At 43.3% G+C, this 14,719-nt stretch overlaps 2 protein-coding genes across 5 annotated transcripts in view; one reads left to right on the top strand and one right to left on the bottom strand.

Annotated features, from left to right (window-relative positions):
• rbp4 (retinol binding protein 4, plasma) overlaps nucleotides 1-14,719 on the top strand; it is a 249,499-nt gene that overhangs the window by 230,310 nt on the left and 4,470 nt on the right. The window lies entirely within an intron of this gene.
• On the bottom strand, nucleotides 1,037-13,538 carry pde6c (phosphodiesterase 6C, cGMP-specific, cone, alpha prime). 2 transcript variants are annotated; one of them, XM_071461821.1, is made up of 22 exons: nucleotides 12,870-13,538; nucleotides 11,858-12,010; nucleotides 10,773-10,862; nucleotides 10,416-10,556; nucleotides 10,228-10,302; nucleotides 10,078-10,142; nucleotides 9,678-9,744; nucleotides 8,827-8,874; nucleotides 8,423-8,572; nucleotides 7,767-7,910; nucleotides 7,276-7,341; nucleotides 7,000-7,155; nucleotides 6,411-6,518; nucleotides 5,844-5,953; nucleotides 5,668-5,755; nucleotides 5,470-5,570; nucleotides 5,172-5,279; nucleotides 4,956-5,019; nucleotides 4,415-4,489; nucleotides 4,237-4,320; nucleotides 3,411-3,564; nucleotides 1,037-3,297 (listed from the first exon to the last, which is right to left on the bottom strand). In XM_071461821.1, exons 1-22 carry the CDS (start codon nucleotides 13,335-13,337, stop codon nucleotides 3,245-3,247), a joined length of 2,568 nt encoding a protein of 855 aa, XP_071317922.1. In that variant the 5' UTR covers nucleotides 13,338-13,538; the 3' UTR covers nucleotides 1,037-3,244. The 2 variants fall into 2 exon arrangements, with proteins under 2 accessions (XP_071317922.1, XP_071317921.1); XM_071461820.1 differs by having other exon boundaries at nucleotides 1,037-3,564.

Below are 14,719 nucleotides of genomic sequence, written 5' to 3'. Positions count from 1 at the left end.
ACAACTTTTAAAAATTTAAGACATGTAAAATACTCTCCTTGAAAAATGATTTTTGTTTGATACGGCTTTTCATCAAAAAAGTAGAAAATGACATCTACACTTTGTCCTTCGTTGACAAATCCGGAATCTATGAATATGTAAATATGCAAATACATTTCACTGCTGGATACAACAGCTTCTGCTTTACCGGAAAGTCCATTTGCAAAGTTGGAATGGAAGCAGGAGGTTTTCAGTTTCCACATCACACTAACATGTAAGTTGTCTGTTGGACCACGATTGGCTTTGAAACTGTACCTTCAGCAGATCAATGTGAAAACAGACTATGAAACCCTGCACATACTGCACATCGCTCTGCACAAAGGAGGTCAAACATTCTCGTGAAGTAAGCAAACACATTTTTGTGTGGAAAGGAGGACTTTAAATTTGACATGAACATTTTGAAGCAGGGCCCCGTGTAGAGAAGTGAGCAGCTCTGCACCCACTGACTCCTAAAGTCTCTGGGGAATGAGAGGTCATGTTGACGCAAGGGTTGACAAGCTTAAGTGTCCCACAAAATGATGGATTATAGGGCTTCTTCCTTGTTCCCTCATGTCAAATATTTCATCTTCTCAGGGGAGGCCTCACTAGCATCCTGCACTCAAACCGCACACATACAGCTGCAGCAAACTCTGCTCTTCATCTCACTGATGTTCTATACTTTAATGTACTCTAAATGACTGCGTTCTTCTTAAAATGCTAACACAACCTCAGGTTTTGTGCATGCAGAATCTGCAGCCAGACAACACTGTATCGGGCAGGGATCAGAACCAATCCACTGATCCTCTTTCCCCAGAAGCTCATCCAGCTTTGGAGCCTCTAAGATCCCCGCACGATATGTGACTAAGAACAAGCGCTGTTGCAACTAAGCCCAAGGTTTCTTAAATTTATTCTCTGTCTAACCTCCAAGTGCATGAGTCAGGTGTGAATAAGTGATAGTGTTACATTCGTGCATCCGCTATGCAGACTTCCATATTGAGAAAAAGCCACTGTCTGTTCATACACCTCCATAATATCCTTTATTTGCTTACACATATTACATCACACATACATACAGTAGAGGTCATTTCATACATCAAATGATAGATTCCTAACGGCTGAGAGACAGTCGATGGGATAAGTAGAAAGTATACAGTGCATCATTTAGTATCTCAAAAAGGATCCTTGAAGGAACCGGTTTTAGCTCCAGTGATCACAACAGCTCCTCACTTCACCTCAAGCAGCAGAAAAGGAGTTTCCAGGTAGTCCCAAATCCATTCTGATAGGATTAAGTGCCTTTGATGGATGCCTCATTGATTAGAGCAGATGACATTGTGTAACAGGAATTTGAGAGCCACAGCCTGCCTTTGTCCCGGGTGAGACGTTGCTAAATGTGTTTCAGAAAGTGCACGACGGGGGTGCACTACCAATCCAAATCGAGTTGAATTCAGGTTTACATGTTTGGAGAGGTTTTGTGGAGGAGATTCATCTCGCTGTTGCATCAGTGAAGAAAGAAGCAGCACGGGACTTTGGCCTCAGCAGTCATGCCGTCAATGATGCTACAGCTGCATCTTTATAAACACAAGTCGTCTGCACATTCAAATGATAAGGCTTTGGTAGCCTGCTCTACCTCCTCTGTAAGAAGGGTATTTCAAGTCTAAAGCTGTGTGGATCTCAAACGCTGGCTGGCAAATCAAATCCTATCAAATCTTCTTAGAGGAGCGGTAGATCTACTGTACCCTGTCTCACTGCGACTCTTGCCTCCTCAGAAGAAGCAGCGGCTGCTTTTACATCTCTCAAATCAATTTTACGCTGCAGTTATTAAGTTTACACAATTTACATTTTACAATTGCTATGTTATAAACTATATACATGTGAAATCATGCACGTTTAAAAGAAATCTTTTGTGACTCGATATTGAATTGTAAGTTTGTTCTAAACACATTGCCGTTTTTCAGTTGGTTTTCCAGGTGGTTGGATGTAAGTAAAACAGCTCACGGGTTGTTCATCAAAGCTGACAATAAAGTTGCACAAATTCAAAACATATTCTTGATGCCTGAACGTGATTTTAGTGTGCATTCGTTCATAGATTCAGAACGCCATCTCTCAAAGCTGGCCTCGTCTCTAACTCTCCATCCATGAAGACAGTTCAAGTACAAAATGCTCAGACAAAGAATCGAAAAAATAAATAAATAAATATATATATATATATATATATATATATATATATATATATATATGTATATGGATAGATTGCATATTAAAATCAATATAACCTTACATAACTCATCTGTGCCTTTGAGGTAAGAAAACATCAGCCCTTATTGATGGAGTGTTCACAGATCCTTTAGATTGCAGTTTCCCTCTTTTTGTGTTCATGAAATCAATTTCACATCTCATGCTACTTAGACTGTTAACCTCAAACCATAATTTTAACCCCTTTCCTCTGATCCCTGTAAGTATAAAGTTCTTTGCTTGTGCCCCTGCCCACCCTCCTGCCCTCAGTGCATGGCCTGCCACTGCCAGAACAGCAGCAGCTAAGTGCATTGTGCAACCTACAATAATACTATACTGTGTGGTAACTGACTGCCAATAGGAATCCAGTGTGAAAGCTATTGCTTTGGCATGGATACACACCCACACGCAGTACATGTAGTACTCCATTCAAGTGATTTATACTTCAAGACTTGTGCTTTAGCTGTAGCTTCTCCAACCTCGGTTTCAAAAACCACGCAAGTTACGAACGTTTCAATTATTGCTATATGAAGGGGCTCTACATGTTGTCCATGTGTGTATTGCTTTTCAGATGTTCATGTTTGTGTGTTTGTAGGAAGCAGAGGAAGCAGGAAGTTTCAAATACATCACACCTTCAGAGTGAAACGGCTTCTCCTGCAGTCAGAATCCCAACATTACTTCCCGGTGATGTTTCTGACTCTCCTTGGAGAATGGTTACACTTGCCTAATCCAGACTGGACTGTAGACCAGACCTGACTACACTAGACTGAAGTAGGCTAGACTGAACCAGATCAGACCAAACAAGGCTGGATTGGACTGCACCAGAGTGGATAGCACCTAACCAGTAAGAACTATGCCGATGTAGATCAGACCGGACCAAGCTAGCCTAGCAAAGTTCCAACTAGATGACTGGTCAGACCAGAATTATAGGCTAGCGTAGCCTAGACTAGTCCTAACCGAACCGCATCGGTCCAGATCCAAGCACTGGGGGAATTTAGCAGATGGTGCAGGTCTTTGACTTTCCTCCTTCGGCTGCACCGCCACCAGCTAGATAAACACACAGAAATGACAGAGATGTATAAATACAGGATCACGCTCAACACGGAAGACGAGATCTTCTATCACACCATCATCTGGATCAGTGTCGACTTTTTCTTTACCTTTCTTGGCCTCCTCTTCCTCCAGTTTCTTCTTCTCATCCTCGATGGCCTTCATCTTTGCGTTGTACACCTCAGCCAGCTCGTTCCAGTGTGACCTGTTGTTGTTCAGACCATCGAACATGGGCTGGATCTCCTTGTGGAACCTGGAGAACTCCTGGCAAATGGAGGGGAACACGCTGCATGTTAAGTATATGTTATTCACTGTGTGTGTGTGTGTGTGTGTGTGTGTACATAGAGGGCAAAGTCCACAAGGATGCCTGACACATGTTCATTGTTATGCATGTAGCCTATGTGTGTGTTCTTGTCCACATACCATCCTGACGGCTAGCTGACATGCCTGCTGGGGCCATCTGGGTTCAACAGGTTCATCTCTATACATCTTGTTATCCTAAACCTACACAGATACGTATTCACGGCACAGTCAGAGCTGAGCTTGAAAATGAATATTGTTTTGAAAACACAAGTCACCCTTTAAACTAAACTGCAGCCTTGGAGTAAGGTTAATAACTGGGTTTAGCTGCTTTTAAGGTTTACATTTGTAGAGATATTACTTCTTGAAAGTATCAAAATTGACTAAATTGAACCAAATCAAAACAACTCATGGGCAGAATCTGTTCTTTTTTCTTTTTTTTTTCTTCCCTTTGCAGAAAAATCAAAATCCAATTGAAGCTGGATTGAATTCCTACACCCCTGTTAAGACTGTGGGCGTGCTGAAATTCCAGCAGTTAAAGATGAAATGTTGCAACACAGACACAGGGACGACTCCCTACTGGCGAAATCCATGTGTGTGTCACGTCCTCTGCAACGTGTATAAAAACATCATTACCTTGTACACAAATGAGCACACGAAGTCGATGAAACCACACTGCATCTTGGGTAGCTGTTCGGCACAGTTTCTGTCCATCATGGGCTGAGGAGAGAGACGGAGGAGAGATTTTCAGGTGTGAAAGGGGGTAAATGGTTGTTCTACAATCACAACCTGTAAAATGTGAAAGAGCTTTTACAATTGGTTGTTGGTCCAAAACAGTTCTCTCCAAATCTCCCTGTTCCCAGAATTCAGCAGCGACCATCAGAGCCACCTGGAGACAAACACACAGGCAGAAGAACGAAGAATGTCAAAGGGAAATAAAAGACAAATAGAGGAGGGAAAGGACTGTGAATGAGAAGCCAAAAAACAACCCTCAGGATATTTTTCTCTGTAAAGCTTCTTTTCTATAAAGCTTTTAGCATTTGATCTCAAAGTAACAACAAACGCTGTAATACAAGTGGCCTATTAAACCCATCTTATTTTGCTGCCGTGGCTTTATAATAAAATGATTGCAGCTCTCTATATATGTTTTTTTTGGAAGTAATAACCTGATAAAAGACTGAAGAAAGGCAGGAAGAAATAAATGCAATGTGGACAAGCTCAAGCAGAACAAACTACATTATAAAAAAACCTATTATTTCTATTATTTACTCCTGTGCTTTCTGTGACCGTTTTTGCCTCTTGCAACTTTTTCTTCATGTTTATAAAGTCGGCACACGTGAAGCCTGGTCACCCACCTTGCTCTGTACCTCCCAGGGCTTGGTGATAGCCGATAAGTCACAGCCTGTCATCATCATGGCCCTGGAGGTGCGAGACATACAGACAGTCACAGAAGAGAAGATGACACCCTGCCAGTGATGCTGATGCTTTGCAAGGGCCTGCTGTCTGACAGACATATTTGAAAATAAACCGTACAACAGCGGCGTCATCTTCGGCGTGAATCAGATACATACATGACGATTTCCTTCCTGATGGGGTTGTTGGCAATGTAGGCGGTGGCCTCCTTTTCATCTGTCATTGGCTCTGTGGCGTTCACAATGTTTTGGAACATGGTTCTCTTTCTGCGTGAGGACAGGCAGATGAGATAAAGGACAGTCAGTCAGACCAAACCAACTAAACAAATACACAAATTGACTTCAGTAAAACCTACTGAGGACAAAGGGCTGCAGCCTAACTTTTGAGCAACGTCAGCTATAGTCAGCTTGTCTCATGTCTGCCACAAAAGCTGCTGTACGTTTCAGAAAAACCTACTTGAAGTAAAGGGCCAGATCAGTGGCGATGATGCAGACGTCAAACAGGTGCTGCACATTCTCGAACTGACGCTTCTGGAGGTTGCAGAAGATGTTCAGGGACTGCAAGAGACGACAAAGAGCGCTCAGAATGGGCGTCGTTTTTTTTCCCCCATAAGCGAGACTGTTCTTTGATCATTTGACCAACAACGTGCCGTACCTCCTCTCCCATGAGTATCTTGCTGTACTCCAGGTGGTGCCTCTCCATAATGGACGAGCCGTGAAGTTTGGCCAGAGGAGATGCACTCCTGCATTGAATAAATAAATAAATAAATAAATACGGGGACACACTTCACGCACACATTCAAAACTGCACTTTCGATTCATTGGACTCGCTTTGTCTGGTAGAGGTTGTTGGTTCCTCTGTGGTCGATATCATGGCAGAAAGCAGCAGCCACCATGGCAAAGGCATCTAGATCAGAGTAGTACTTCCTCAGCTTCCCTGTCTGGAGGAGGTGAGAGACAAACCATGGATTATTATGTGCAGGTGTGTGTGTGTGTGTGTGTGTGTGTGTAGATTGTGGCCACCTATAAAATGATCTGATCTGTCCATGAAAATAATTTGTATATTCCCATTTGGAGCCTGTTTCTAGACCTTTTAAACCAGGAAACAGCTAAACATTAGACATTATCAATACTCATTTTAAGCCCAGTCATTTTCTGCAATACTCAATGAGTTTTATGAAGAAATAAAACATTTTATATGCCTATGTAAGCGGTTTACTTTCTTATAAGACATATCCGTCTGTTTAACTGTCACCAGATGTTATATCATGAGCCATAAGCTGTCGAGTCAACATTATTGGGTTCACTTAACTCTTATACGAAACACAATGGGCAGGCTGCAGTTGTAAAGAGGAGACAGGAATGAAAGGACTACAGCCGACGTTGCGCGGGCGTTACCTGGAGCAGGCAGAACATGGTGTGGCCTACGTTGAAGCCGTGCCTCCAGTTGTGGTAGGTGATGTCACGGTAACCTTTCCTCACCGTGTACATCCACTTAGTCAGTGTCTGAGAGGCAGAGATGGAGAGGGTGGGTATTGGTCAGAGGGAAAAAAGACAAAGTGATAAGGATGAAAAATGTTTTGTTTTTTTCCAGGGGGCTTCCAGATGAGCTGTAACCCAGAGTGATGTCACTCTGCCTTCTCAGCTACACCGATGGGTATCACTCAGGTTTGTCGCTACAGCATGATACGCTTCGAGAGACTAATTAAGGATCACATCTACTCTTGCTTTTCCCAGGCAAACGCCGCCATGGCAGTTTGCATGTCACCCTGAAAGATTCACAGATGAGACTGAACGTTCTGGTTCTCTGAGGCTCATTGTCTCTGTTCTTTACATATTTTAAAATAGACACATTACATAGAAGACGTAAATGAGTTTCCAATGATTTCCACATATGTCTGCATTTTAAAGTTCACTGCAAGGTCATATAATGGCAAGGACAACATGCAAGAGAAGTGCAAAAAAAAAATATGAGCGTCCGGCTCACCTCTGCGGGAACTTTAAACTTTTCAACAACTCCGAGCTCGAAGAACATGCGAATGCCGGCTTTGATGAGGTCGAACTCTGAGACGGGGAAGTCACTGAAGGAGAACAGGTACAGGCTCTCTCCGTTGACGTTGTCAGCTGGCGGGCAGGTTGCTCTCTGCACAAACACCGCACAGAAGGGAGGTGAGCGTGACACTCAAAAAGCACTGATGGCCACATGATTACGCTGTGTGTGCTTCTGAGGATTGTCCCAGAGGATAAACACAAAAAAACCTACCAATAGTTTGTACATCTCTTTCTGGTCACAGTCTTCAGGCTCTGCATCAAACTTCTCATTGGTGTTCTGTTTATAAAAGAATCATGTGAAACGAAATTCACATTCCACCCATGAACACGCTGCCATCATCTACAACATTTTACAGCTTGAATTCTTACATTGGCGACAAAAAGCAGAAAATGCAAACTGTGTCGTTTTCATGTTTTCACACACTTAATAACAAGTACTGCTCCGAGCTGTAACCACATAAACTGCCGTGTCATCACCTCAAAAGTTAATTGCCAAGTGGATAAATGATCCGTCACAGCTTCTGTTAGTCGACTAATAGCTGCTACTGGACGACTGCTACTCAAAAAGCCACTAATTCTGGATTAACCTTTGACTACTTTAAATGCCTGCTTGAGAGGTCTCTTGGGCAAATGTTGAGGGATCAAAGGTAGGCCTCAGGAGGGGTGGGGGGTGGGGGGGGGGGGGGGGCACGTGACACGGACCAGAATGGACTGCAGCTCCCCTTTGGTGCATTTGGTTTGGTACATGAGCATCTCCTGGGCGATGTCTTTCCTCCACTCCATACGGTTCAGCCTGTCGTAGGTGTCGCAGTTCAGCACCGACCAGCCCAGGAACTGTGTCAGGGCCTGGGACAGACCATGACAGTGAGAAAGAATGAATGAAAAGAAGAGAGAACTGGTCCCCTCTATTCTACCACCCTGATGAATTTATAATTATTGCTATTATCTCAGTAATTAAGCTAAGAAAATGCACTGAGTGGCAAATATTTCTAGTTACTTTCCTACATTTGGCACACAGGTGGTGCCGCAGCTATCCTCATTTGTCAAAGCATTATGAAGTTACTGCTGTTTTAGCAGCGCTCCTTCATTAACATGTAAATTTATGCTGCCACACACTCCCAAAAAAAGAACAAATCTTTTCCCTCTGCAGGGGGAAACCTGCGGTGCAGAGCACTGACGAGAGCGCGTCGACACACAGACAGACAGACAGACGACAACATGATATCCAAGACGAGACGTTCTGCATGACGGTGATGGGATAGAATATATATATGAGAGAGAGAGAGAGAGAGAGAGAGAGAGAGAGAGAGAGAGAGAGAGAGAGAGAGAGAGAGAGAGAGAGAATGCATGGCGCCAACCTCAGTGATCTGTTCATCATGTTCATCAAACGGTTTGCCATCTTTCCTGTTGAAGAAAGTGGCGATGCCGACAATTTCTTCCTTCTTGTTGACAATGGGCAGCGACAAGACGTTCTTGATGATAAAGCCTGTCTCGTCCACAGCCTCTTTCTGAGAGACAATGAAATCAAATGTTTTAAATCAGGGCTCCATTCTTCCTGAATACCAGCATCAAAAAAAGCGGGATATAAAATCAGCACATTGTGCAGGGACAGTGTGAACGTGTATTACGCAATCAGTAAAACAAAACAGACACTGATGTTCGGTCTATCGTGTGGCATCGGCTACATAACAAGGTGGCCATGAACAATTGCATGTGTCCTGTGTGTTGCTTTATAACAGATGGACAGTGAAAGTGTCCTCACCTGGAAAGTGAAGAAGTCATCTGCAGCCACGTTCATCATGTTGCAAATCTGCACTCACATGAAAAACATTCGGTTTTGTCATTAGTGTTTGTTACTTTATCAATTTCAAATCAATGCTGTTATTTGTCAACATTTTTGTTTGAATAAAATTTGTCTACCTCTGCTTGTTAGAGCTTGACATAGATTAAACCAGTGGTTCTCAAACTTTTCCACATAAGATTTTGGCTTTTAGATGTTTTATGACACATAGTGTTTGAAACCCATGACCAAAATAGTCATACATTCTGTCACTGTGTTACTTATGGCTGGACTTATAGTGGATATTAATTATTTCCCTTTTTGCTGGGACCCCCAGGAACTCCCTCAAGGAGCCCTGGGGGTACCTAGACCCCACTTATAAAACCACTTCATTATAGTATGTTCAACTTTTTTAACAAGCTTTTTAAATCTCAACTGTGTAGGTATCCTGTTATATATTCAGTCACTGCACCAAGTCACGAAAACTCTCCACCAATCACTGACCTACATGACTCTAGCTTATGTTTCAGACCAAAATGATCAAACGTAGAGTGACATACTCTTTTGCTGATGACATAACACGATATGCGGCACATCATGATGCACATAACAATAACAGCTGACTCAATTTAAATAACACAAGATAAGACAGAAAAATATCATCCTACATCCGGATCTATACGCTCCTTCACATTGTGCTGAATGTGTCCGTTCACTTCATTTTTATGCCGCTGATTTAGCAGTTGATGTGTCTCTCTCCCCCTTTACTCATTCTTTAATAATTCCAGTGATTTGGGTAATGAATTGCCCCGCAGCAGCCGGGAGAGACTTACAAAGCCATTCTCTGCCACATAGGTTGGTAGCCCGCTGACTAAAGCCCAGTGATCTGCAGGTGGACCACTGAAAAAGAGAGAAACACGCAGAGCTGTGTGAGCTGGAGTGAGCAAATGAATCCCTGACAAGCACGTTAAGCAGCGCTGACGCTCCACCATCAGTTCACATTTACTCAGCTATTGTGTCACGTTAGCCGCCAAGTAACTCTCATTAGAAACCGGCAGGACTGTGTGTGGTACAAACAGCAGACAGATGCAGGGTTAATGGGTGGGCAACCACGATTGTACCACGTATTTTCAAATACCTGGGATGCCTCCGTTTGATAATCTATGACAAGTGGACTCTGAAATGTACTGTTTGGGTGCATTTGTAGCATTTGTAGAATGTAATGCTGCTTACGGTATGACTTTGATTTCCTCTTTGGCCTCCAGGAGGTAGTCAATGATCTTGTAAAAGATGATTTCCTGTATGAAAAAGGAGAAGCCTGTTAGAAATCACCAATCATCTTCAAACTAAGTTAGACAACAGAAAAGTTCAAGAGTTTGTTACCCTGCCATCTGGCGTTTTTGGTCCTTTATAGGGTTCCACATCTCCCAGTTTCACGGGCCATTCATCATAAAATTCCTGCCAGAGAAAAAAAACAGACAATAATAGTTTTGGATTATTTAAGCCTGTAGGCATTAATGCTGTCTGTTCAATCCAGTCTGTAAAAACCGAATCTATTCTGCAAGACCAACCTTCTCTTTGGTCATGTCCAACAGGCCCACTGAGTATCGTTCGCATTGTAGATAGGTCCTTACAGTGTAGAGCGCTTTGTGGAACTGTCTTTCAATGTCTGTCAATTCCTCAAACACTTTGCTGGCCGACCAGAGCAGCACCTGTGAGCAAAGCAGCAGGTGGTAAACGGAGGCAATTCAACGTCTGTGTTTGTAGAACGAGCTCCATTGTGCATTACAAATACCACCAACAAGCAAATAACAGGGGAATGACAGGAGGCCCCCACTGGATAACATCACAGCATGACATCCACTCTCTTAACCCACTTCTGGTTTTTTTTTTTTTCTCATTTATCAAACAGCAGCAGTTCAGTTTACCTGACTCCTCCTGGACTCCACATTGAACATGTAGGCTGTGTAATGCTGCAGGGCGATGACTTGGGCAAAGTTCATGTACTTGTGGAAGAGCTAAGAACAAAATGGGATTATAGGTTTCATCAATACACAGCGGCATAGAAAGTGAACTCTAGATTAATGACATGGTGGGTGAGGGTATAAAATGTTGCCCACATATGACGAAACCTAGACTTGACAGATCAGCAAATAAACTTAAGGTCCTTTAAGTCCACAGTTGGCTAATGATTTGTACATCAGTTTACATACATATACAATAAAGCTACCGGGTCCTTTGATGATGAATCAAGTACATATGAGTTTGTTTTTCTTAAATACTGAAGATAATTTGCACAGAGAAAGATAATTAAACACCAGACACAAAGAATACAGAGGTGTCAGACATTGTAATGCATCTTAGCAGTTTCCCGTGCATCATCTCTGCCAACCCTCTCCTTAAATCTCTTTACTCTCTTGTTCAGTTACAGCGAATCACCAGTCTCATAGCTGAGAATCAACCTCAATAGTCTGTAAAAAAAAAAAAAAAAAACATCATTTCCATGTGCCCCTGTTCATTCTTTATGGAACTGTGCTTCAGTGTGAATGCGTGGCTTCTGAACACCAAGAGACGGTAATGAATGTTACAGATAACATATTCCTGGTTAAATAATTCTGCCCTTTTAGCAACTGCATAAAGCAACCGCATCATGTCTGTCAGGTCTGATTGACTCTCACTGAACATAATGGTTGTGTTTTGCACCCTACTGGCGAGATGTAATTACAGCAATAATCTTTATTTAGTTTGGGAATTACAAATAGCATAGCGCTGGCTTTTTAAGGCAGCAGACAAGTAACTATGGATATGAAGAGAGAATTTATGCAAAATAGGGTGTATTATTCTTTTTATCCCACAAGAAATACAATTTGTTCAAGTACCTCTATCTGATACTATAATGGCCAAATTCAAATTCAATTTATTAAACAATCAGAGTGTCCAAAACCTGTTGGAGTTCGCTTAGTGAGTCACTACCGATAAGAGTGAAAAAGAATGTTTCAGTGTGTGTTCTTACAGCCTCGTCCTCTGGAGTGAACGCATCAGCTCCTATTTTGTTTAGTGCCATGACGACTCCAAGGCATTCTTTATCGGCCATCAGAGGGAAAGTGAGCATGCATTTGGTCTTGTATCCAGTCTGTTTGTCCACAAAGTCACAGAACTTTTGATTCTGGATCGAGAGACAAAAAACAAAAAAAAAACAAAAAACAAAACTTCATATCAGGTGCGCTTAAACACATCAACACCACCAACATACAGCAACATCCTCAGCAACTGTTCATTTCATCAGTTCCCTGTGGTCCGTCCGTGCAGATCAGACGGCTGTCAGATTGACAGATTCATAATCATGATGCACTGTGTGTAACACTGACAGATACACGGCATGATTTGTTGTTTGTCCGGTAATAAATACTCTATTATTGTCTATTATTAGCAGCAAGAGACATTCAACCTACAGTCACATTTGGCAATAGACTAGATGGGTCAGTGTATATGCTTCAGCTGACTAATGACCCAACTGATGAAATCCAACAGGGAAGCTGGGGTTTCATAGTCTTCATAGAACTTGTTGCAGCTAAAATTATGTCATGCAGTTATTTCCCTTACATGTTTTTTTTTTTTTCCCCCACTGATTTTCAATTTGTAGCTACATCACTCTGTCCAATATCACTAAATGAAGCTGTTTGAATCCCGGCAGGTAAAATAAAAATAACTCTAGTCACTTCTATGAGCTCCACAGTGAACAGAAACAAGTGTGATAGCAATTTATTGATCTGCCAGTGGATGTCACAGGGGACACTGATTTCCGTGGCCCACAGTCCAGCCAATGACCTTAAGTTAACAAACTTTCATCTTTTTAAGGGCCTCCGCAGGTCACTCTCACTTTTTGCAGAAACAGGCTACATCTCCATGTCTTTTTTTTTTTTTTTTTGACAACATCTGAGTGACACACACACACACACACACACACACACACACACACACACACACACACACACAACTTTCTCCCACGCCTCACTGCTCCTCACCTTTGTGACATCGGGGACGTTTTGGGGCTTTTTGGACTGTGCGGTGAACCCGACAACGCCCATGTCGATGGGGAACACAATCTCAGCCTGCGGATTGATCAGGTTTGCCTCGTACTTGGATGTTGGTGTCACGTCAAAGAGGCAAGACGCCAGCTCAGGTATTCCGTTTCTGGACCGGCACATGTAGTAGCCGACCCGGTCGGCCTGTATTATCATTGCAATCCTCTGCAACACCTTGTGCAGGGACTTTTCCATGTCTCCCTGCTTCTGCAGCTCCTGGATGAGCTCGAAGATGATGGCGGCCTCTTGCACGGAGTTGACATCCTTGAAAGAAGCGGTGTCTTTGACGTCGAGAGGCGCGGAGAAGGCGGCGGTCAGAGCCTCGGCGCGCAGCTTCTTGTCGAAGTACTCTTTGGCGAACTGCGGGTTGTTCTCCAGGTATTTCTCCACGCTGTCCTTGTCTGCCATTTGTGAACCTGTGTGTGGTTTTTTGCGTCCCTTTTCACAGAAGCATCACCCGCAAAGGGGGGAGGGAAGTGTCAGAGCGGGCGGCGGACGGCGGACTGTTCTGCGGCCTCACAGGGCGGGGTGGCTCAGCAGCATCCTCCACCGCGGTCCCGGAGGCAGTCACTGATGCATCCCGGCTTAGAGGCTGAAAGGATCAAAGTGGCCGCTAATTAATGTGACGTCATGACATTAAACCCCCCCCCTGCTTTAAGCGTCCTTAACCTGCAAATCCCAACGCTGATCATTTTATATCGGGCACTCCCGGCCCATCCCGGGCAGGACGCAGGCGAGAGTGAGGCTGTGGCCAGGTCAAACGCCAGGTGGGACGCAGGGGCTAAAGGTGAAGTCAGTGAATGGAGTTCCTCCAGGGCCAGGGTCTTTTCTGAGGCAGGTACTGGACTCCATGACACCGTTAGCCTGTTCCCATCCAGTATGTCATGCGTCATGCCTGCTTACAGCACTTGTTAAACAACCTGGGCCATCAGGTGACATGGCAGCAGCCATACTTGCCTCTAACAACCTCCTGGTGAGCCAAACCTGCAGGAGGTATTATCACTGCTCCTGTTGTTTTTAGTACAGTGGGGGTAGTACCTAAATAGTGTCTACTGACAGTGACTGGGCTCAGAGCCATAATGGTAGCCTATCTAAACCTGTGTGCGAGCAGCCTACCTGTGCGCACTAATGAAATCACCATCTTCATGGAGGTATCAGCCCTTGAAGAGGGAATTAGCCAATTAGTCGGACTTGGATGTCTGAGAGCAGGGGCCTAAACAAAGATGGCTGGCTATTATTAACTGAGCGCGCTGTCTGGTTAGCTGCTGGCAGGCTGGCAAGAGACAAGGGGTTCCCCACTATTTTTTGCTGCGGGGATTAAGGCAAATTCATCAAGGAGACAACTACAAAAGGGGTGTGTGTGTGTGTGTGTGTGTGTGGATGTGAGACATTGTGGAAATGAATTAGAGTAGCTGATTTCTCTTTTGGGAGAAAGGAACAACAGAACAACAGAAAGGCAAGGCAACTAAATGTAATGATGAAATATTTTTGATACCCAAGACCAGTATTTTGCTTTTTAACTAAATGGTATTGGTTACTATGTATATATATTTTTTTTTTCAGTTTTTTGGGGGATGCATATTACAGTGACAATAACATGTAGCCTACTGAACAATAGCCACTGTTGCCATTGGTGTCAATTACAGGATGATGGGATTGGATTTCCCAAAATTCAATTCAGTCAGTTGCTTTAAAGAGTCAAAAACAGTTAGAAAACTGGCTCAGAAATTTGCTTCTGTTATGCAACAGTACTGTAAAACAAAAAACTAAAACTAAATAGCTTGTGAAAA

The sequence above is a fragment of the Trachinotus anak genome, unplaced genomic scaffold (genome assembly GCF_046630095.1).
Source record: "Trachinotus anak isolate AG129_WGS33_773 ecotype Australia unplaced genomic scaffold, CSIRO_AGI_Tana_v1 ptg000025l, whole genome shotgun sequence".
Classification (NCBI taxonomy): Eukaryota; Metazoa; Chordata; class Actinopteri; order Carangiformes; family Carangidae; genus Trachinotus; species Trachinotus anak.
This window is presented reverse-complemented; position numbering and strand designations above follow the sequence as displayed.